The sequence below is a fragment of the Primulina tabacum genome, chromosome 8 (genome assembly GCF_025594145.1).
Source record: "Primulina tabacum isolate GXHZ01 chromosome 8, ASM2559414v2, whole genome shotgun sequence".
NCBI classification, from domain to species: domain Eukaryota; kingdom Viridiplantae; phylum Streptophyta; class Magnoliopsida; order Lamiales; family Gesneriaceae; genus Primulina; species Primulina tabacum.
Genome location: NC_134557.1, coordinates 2,306,370 through 2,313,588, shown reverse-complemented (window position 1 = coordinate 2,313,588; position 7,219 = coordinate 2,306,370). Strand labels below are relative to the sequence as shown.

At 37.2% G+C, this 7,219-nt stretch overlaps 1 protein-coding gene and 1 long non-coding RNA gene across 3 annotated transcripts; one reads left to right on the top strand and one right to left on the bottom strand.

Annotated features, from left to right (window-relative positions):
* Positions 1–1,612: 1,612 nt before the first annotated feature.
* On the bottom strand, positions 1,613–4,412 carry LOC142552862 (transport inhibitor response 1-like protein). The gene is made up of 3 exons (XM_075662739.1): positions 3,666–4,412; positions 2,943–3,444; positions 1,613–2,860 (listed from the first exon to the last, which is right to left on the bottom strand). Exons 1-3 carry the CDS (start codon positions 4,208–4,210, stop codon positions 2,099–2,101), a joined length of 1,809 nt encoding a protein of 602 aa, XP_075518854.1. The 5' UTR covers positions 4,211–4,412; the 3' UTR covers positions 1,613–2,098.
* Positions 4,413–4,766: 354 nt separating this feature from the next.
* On the top strand, positions 4,767–7,039 carry LOC142554397 (uncharacterized). 2 transcript variants are annotated; one of them, XR_012822186.1, is made up of 4 exons: positions 4,767–4,948; positions 5,090–5,199; positions 5,390–6,111; positions 6,564–7,039. It is a non-coding gene; the product is annotated as an uncharacterized LOC142554397 (long non-coding RNA). The 2 variants fall into 2 exon arrangements; XR_012822185.1 differs by having other exon boundaries at positions 4,771–4,948; positions 5,390–7,039.
* Positions 7,040–7,219: the final 180 nt, after the last annotated feature.

Below are 7,219 nucleotides of genomic sequence, written 5' to 3'. Positions count from 1 at the left end.
TGAATTTGGGTGAAAGAGAAATATATATATTTAAAAAATACAATCACTTGGTGGCGCCTCTTCAATTGAGACGCCACCTTAGGGACTTGGCACTTGGCATTTAGCAATTGATTCAAGTGAACTGAATACCTTTTGATTCAATGTTTTTCATCTTCTATAAATAGAATTTTATTCATTTGTATCGAACATGTGATTTTTTTTTCTTTCTCATTTCTCTACCAGTTTAGTTCTATAAGTGAATTTTAAACATTATTTCTTAAAATTAAGATTTTCAAGATATAAAATCTTGAGTTTGGATTTTTTAAGCTTATGTGCTTAAATTCGAACTTTTGAATTAAATTCGAGAATTGTCTTCATATTTTGAGTATTTTAAGCATTTACGCTTAAATCCAAGTTTTGCGAGATTTAAACTCTTGGAATTGAATTTTTAAGTTTTGTTGTTTATTGCTTAGAATTCGTAATTGAAAAGTTTGTTTATTATCTTGACAGCGTTCTAAACATTTCAAAGTTCGTGTGACTTTAAAAATTGTAATGCTATTATTTTGAAGGCGTAATCGTTGTATTTTGGGAAATGAATTGTCAACAAGTGTGAGTATTGAGGTGGGACAATATCGTTTTAAGGAAAAAAAGTCAAACTATTGCCTCGACTATTTTCTCGTTGTCATTTGGTTCACCGATTTTTATCCTATGATTTCTCAAGACAAATACTACATATTAATTACACCAACAAAACTTGGTCTTGTATCCCTAATGTTTTTTATGCATAATTTTCTTGTGATATGTATGGAATTTGTTGTATGTATCTTGTACTGACCACCATTTGTACGTCTTCGTGAAAAGATGTATGACATAATTCTAACGAACTTGATATTGAATATACGAAATTAATTTAGTCAGACTTTAAAAAAATAAGAAATTTTTTTTTTGAAGACTGAATTTATTATAAAAAAAAAATTATAGTTCAACATAATTATTAAGTCTATTGTCAAATGCTAGGTTTGGAATTTGGAAATTTAAAAAGGGAAATATATCTCCATGCCGCCCGCTCGAATTTTACCCTATATCCAAAAATGTAAAATTTTCATGTAATTAAAAGCGGCTATGCCATTGTAATCTACTTGGATTCAGAACCTGACCTCGACAAAAATGTGGCAAATTGCGATCATGAGAATCACATTTTTTAACATGCATGAAGCACAACCTCTCTACAATCCTGGCACTAACCGTCCATTATTCTCAAGCGGTCTGGTTGGAAGGGACAACTCCATTGCAAGGCATGGGATTCATGGGCTGCATCGGCTGTACAACGTAAATATAAAGAGTGCTTCACTTGTCGAAGGGGAGAATATTATATACTTGACTCAACCAAGGAATGGTAGATGCTCCATACCCCAACTATTGATTTACGTTGTAGTTTATTCTTTGCCTCCAAACCATATAGGTTGAAAATACTTGCACTTCATCAAGTTTTGATTAGTGTCGGAGGGAATCACACAACACAATTTACAGTTCAATATATAAAACATTGGATTGCAGAGATTTTTACCCATCATATCAACACACAGGACTCCTGAACTGATATTGAAAGGAAGAAAAAAGTAAGACATGATCATAGAAGGCACTCACATTCATATATACATATTGTACATTTTATTGCCTTATTTTATATCTAATAATAAAGAACACATCTGAATATAACAATGGCTTTAGTCTTGAAACAAATGAAAAAAAGTAAGGATCAAATCCCCTAATGAATGGACGCAAACTCTACAAGTCATGTTGATCAATTTTAGAAGAATCATTACATCAATCACTCTTCTCCAATTGCTTCTCTCAACTCCACCAGATTATGGTGTCCCACCATACCATAAGAGATGTGGTAAAAAGATAGATAAGTAAACTTCTGATAGTTGCAGACCTTGTCAATAGCTATGCTGCGTTTTTGAACTTTACCAATCTGACACAGCAGGTAGGCCACCCTTTCGAATTTGAGGGCTTAATCAGCAGTAAATTGTACTCTGGATTAATCCTCATCAATCAAACATTATTGCTGCACTCAAGGACAATTTCAACTTTATATGTCTTTATAATGCAGGTGTCACAAAATACGCACAAACCCCGGCGCATCAGCCCTAGGCCCTTCAAGAGATCGATACATGTACAGTGTCTCCACGTACTCACTCGTCTCCACCTTATCCTCGTCCCTACTAATCACTTCCAGTACTAGGCGGGGTAATTGCCGGGCAATTTGCTCACAAGCTTTTTGTGTTACTTTACAAGATGACATCCACAAGAATCTCATGTTGTAAAAATGATGCAATCCAGCATGTAACGCTAGATCTCCAAACGGACTATCCCTAATTTCAAGTTTCTGCAACACAGGACACCCCTCCAGCACAGATCTTAGACCCAGGTCGCTGTTCCCGGCAAAAGCAACAGACAATGTTCGCAATAATTTCCCATACCGTCCAATATAATTGAATGCTTTGTCAGTCAACAGACCAGATACAGCAAGCCGGGTGAGTTTTTTACAATTCTTGACAATGGCTCCAAAACCTTCGTCCATTGCCTCGCCGGTGATGGGGTCGGGTCTATGAATTCCAATTATGCACAGACGGAATACCTCAAGATCGGGACAGTTATTTGACATGGCAATTACGGCTGCATTGGTCATTCGCTGGCAAAAATATAAGACAGACTGCAATTTCCTACAACCTACCGAAATGGCCAGGAGACCAACTTCAGTCACGGGGCCATCTGCATCCTCCGCTCCGTCAGTTGGGAAAACCCGAATTTCTAGGAGGTCCTTGCACGTTGCAGCAACAGCCTGAAGCCCTTCATCAGTAACTGAATCAAGCACCTGCGGGAACATAAATATAATTTTAACAAATTGAAAATAATCTCAGATTGGCAGTTGACATGCCAGGAAAGAAGCCACATACCCAAAGTGATTTGAGTTTGACGCAACAATGTATAACCGACTTCAGTTGTTCTGCATTGATGTTTGCATAGCTAAAGTTTAAAGTAACTAGGTTAGCACAAACGGGATTCAGGGCAGTGAGATAATCAGGAACAATTTCCTTGAAACCGGATAAACAGACGAGTGATTTACAAGCAGCAAAGGCAGATGCATAATCTGGTTCTTGTTCACCATGGGCAACAATCTCCAAGGGGCTAAAGGAGCCTGTTCCAAGATGGGTCAGCTGCGGAGCTCGAACCATCAAGCTATAAAGCTGTCCTATGGTAATATATTCATTTAAGCTAAGTTTCCTCAATGAAGGTGATCTGATTACTAGACGTTCCAATGCCTCAAAGTTAATGGGAGATGCAACACAGTCAAAAGTCAAAGACTCAAGACTCGTTGGGTAATCAGGAAAACATGAAATCCAATCCTCTTCATCGTCCGAAACATCACAATCAATAAGATCAAGAACCCTGATGTTCCTGGGAGGGACAAAAGGAAATTTCGTCACTTTTCTCACACAAGAAAGAAGTTCTATAAGAGTCATAAAACGGACTTGACTTAAATTGAAACTAACAAAATTAGTGCAAAAATCATACATCTTCAGTAAACAACCAAAATACTGAATCTTTTTAACTAGACGATAATTTCTAAGAAAAAATTATCACGATCCCCATCAGATCTAAATTACGAACCCACTGACCTGCACTCACTGGCAACAAACGCAAGCCCACTAGTTCCAAAACCTTCACAACAAACCAAAACGATGTCTTTCAGGGTAGGGAAATAATGAGCCAAAAACGCGAGATCATCATCCGTAACGCACATGCGCTTCAAGTACACCCTCTCAAGCCCACGGTAAACATCGACCATCGAAACCAGCCAAGGAGCAAAATACGCACCCCAGTTCCGCGGCAACAAACTGAAGTCAGAGAATCTAGGCTTCCCTTTTATGCTCATCGACTTAACCTGCCTGAAACGCTGAGTGACTCGTTGTGGTGAAACTGAGTAGCAGTTTCCGATGAATAGCTCGGATCTGGTAAGAGCCTCGGCACGGTACCAAGATTTGCAGACGAGGGACGCGGCGTTGCGATCATGCCTAGAGGTCAAGAAGCAGAGTACGTTTTCCAGTACGATTTCAAGAACTTGATCTGGGCTGGGCGTCATTTGAATAGACAGATCCGGTGTCGTCTGCCCTTTATCTTCCAACATTTCACATAGATTACTCTGTTCCCAGCTTCCACTCATCACTCAGTGAGTAGGCGGCAGCGTCTGCTTCAACTCGGATCAATCAGCATGATTGAAGACAACCGCTCTCCCCATCCCTAACCCAAAGCAAATGGGTTCCATCATCAAAGTGCACACATACTTTACAAGTAAATAAATCATTTTATAAAGTATTTTTATTTTTTATTTTTAAATTAAGGGGCCTGTTACTAATCACGCCATTCTCAGAATAACCATGGAAACTATAGCGCTTCAACAGATTGATTTGGGTTCTCCAGCTTTTATATTTAAATCTTTAAAAAAAAATTCACATAACACGGTTTTATAGGTCGATGTCGTGATATCGTTTTTTGACTCGAGATAACTCATAAAAAAATATTATTTTTATGTTAAAAATATTATTAATCAATCTCATCGTTATAAACTCACGAAATTATCTAACAATATACTTACGCACCGTTTGATACGTAGGATGAGATTAATAATTGAAAGATAATACAAGGGATAATAAAGTGTAGTACATGGACATTTAGTACTAGTCTTCAAACCGCATTTATGTTTGGTTCTATTTATTTTGTCAGGATAAGTAGTAGTATAATAATTAATTGTCCAATTTTACCCCTACCACTGTGGATATCACGCTTCTATTTTTTTCCCCCATTCACAGATCTACCCACTAATCTCTCACTCGACGGTGTGGCTTCTGTTACCTCACACATATTATCTACTACGGAAGTAGATCCGCGAAAGGAAGTTAAGGTGATGGGTTACAGATTAATGACATGTAAAAATTGTAATTTTTTATGTTTTCGATCTGTTCTACATGTGAAGAAGAACATTAAATCATGTAGTTCTCATTTCGGTTCATTATTTTGGATACCTTTCTGTTTTGTACAACAGAAATTTTCTCCTTTGTGGAACGTTGATTTGCGTTGTACACCATAGAAGGTTGTTTTCAAGGAGAAATTTGAGGCACCAAGGATGCAGTCGTTGTGAACCTATCTTAGATGGTGAATTTATGCTTTCTTTCAATTCCTTTCTTTCTGCATCCACGTTAATGTTATGAATAATATTATTTGTTGTAGGAATGCCTAACTTGTTAACTTTCGTAACTCCATGAATACTTTATTAATCTGAGTAAAGCATTTTGTACATACATATTTCGTTCGAAAATTGTTGTATTTATTCTCGTAAATGCAGACCAAAACGTACGTCGTGTTTGTGGGAAGGAAGGTTGGAGTGTACGACAGATGGCCTGAGGCCAATGCCCAAGTTAATCGTTTTCCTGGTGCTTGTTACAAAGCTTACGAAAGTAGAGAAGCTGTCGAGGAAGCCTTCAATTGCTCAGTCAAACAACCGGTTGAGGTTCCAAATTTGAATGCGTCCAGTAGCTCCACCTGTAATAAAGGTGAACAAAGTGGTGTGAGGAAAAAACAAAGTAACAAATTAGTCGATCTACTGAAAGAATTATCAGATTTAGGTGTTGAGAATCGAAAATAGGAATGAAAATGGAGAAGTTGTCTGAGGATATAGGAAAGTTATTGGAGGATTTGGAAATTAATTCTAGGCCATAGATATTTATGAGGACTAAAGCTTCGTTCGTATGTTATAAGTTCTTGTTTCAATGTTAATTGTAGTCTTCAATTGCCCTGTCTTCACCAAAACTTCACAGTAAAATATATGTGAATTTGTTGCCTACTGCACCTTCGTAGCTGAATGTAGAAGAAACACAAATCATAGTATGACACAAAGTACTCGGACACAGGTATCACAAGCTGGTTTTCGTTTCTCCTACATTCAAATTAAAAATTTTGACGCTTCTGTGCAAGTCGAATAAGTTGGGTAAAGGATTTACTATTGGTTATCTCTTAATATCAGGTCCACAATTCAGCAAACTATGTGCTTCACTTAGTATTTTTGTGGTAAGTCATCTGTTTACTTATCAAATTAGGTTGACAAAAGTGTGTTGTTTACTTATGTACTCATGTACCAAAAAGTTAATTATGTGGCTGAATTAGGAAGTTAATGTACGTTTATTGCTTTTATTGTTATTGATTATTTTTTTTGGGAGTGCATTATTCGGTGCAATATATGTGGTAGGTGTTGACCTACTAAGGATTTGCATGATTACAATATCTAGGACATGCAGCATATTGAATGCAAGTAGTTGAGAAATAAGATCATTAACTTCTTTTTCTGTTCGTATAAAGCATGCTTACTATGTTACTCCTAATGAACTCAACAGCATACGGTCTTTCATTAGGTGGTCCATAATGGCTTTACGTTGTGAACATGGCTCCGAGGAAAATGTAAGCAGCAAGTACAAGGTACCTATCATTGATCTCATTTCTGATGATGAAAAATTTATATACAGCGAACATCAAGTTGGTGGTAGTGAACTGAAGTTGGTAACTGCTGACAAAGTAGGAGTGGTTTATCAAAACGGTAGGAAGAAGCAGAAGTTGTGTCACACATCTTCTTTCGACGAGCAAGTCCATCAGTGTCATGCTGCAGAAACGAAAGAAGCTGTGAATTCGAAGGTTGGAGTGAACATCGAGTCGAAGGATAACTACAACAAATCAAACGACTCAAAATCTAAGAAGATTGATGTTGTGGACCTTTCATCAGATGACTCCAACGCCTAAAGTATTTGTCACAGTATTATCTCCTTTTGTGGAACCACCTTTGTTTTGTTTGCACCGAGTAATTAACAGTATGCTGATCTAATATGTATTTTGGTTAAATGTATGTACAAGTGTCTACTCGGTTGTCATGTATGCAAACATTATGTGTAGTGGGTGTTGGATGTTCATGTACATACAAGTGATGCGTATGGTGCAGAAATGTGAATGGCTTTACTATGGGCAGTGTTGGTTTATGTAAATGAACAATTGCAATGATAATTGAGTTGTGTTTCTGCTGTACAACAAATCTTTAAAGTCGTAGCCGTCCAAAAAATCAACTGTCAGTTTTATTTACTCAAATCACAGTAGTGAAGGAGAGTTCGTTCCAGTGTATTACACTTAATCT

Excerpts from the sequence above, each read along its gene's own strand:
- LOC142552862 (XM_075662739.1), bottom strand. The coding sequence starts at position 4,210 with ATGAGTGGAAGCTGGGAACAGAGTAATCTATGTGAAATGTTGGAAGAT. Across the intron at positions 3,445-3,665 it reads TTTGTTGCCAGTGAGTGCAG|GAACATCAGGGTTCTTGATC; the intron begins GTCAGTGGGTTC and ends TGTCCCTCCCAG. Across the intron at positions 2,861-2,942 it reads TCAAACTCAAATCACTTTGG|GTGCTTGATTCAGTTACTGA; the intron begins GTATGTGGCTTC and ends ATGTTCCCGCAG.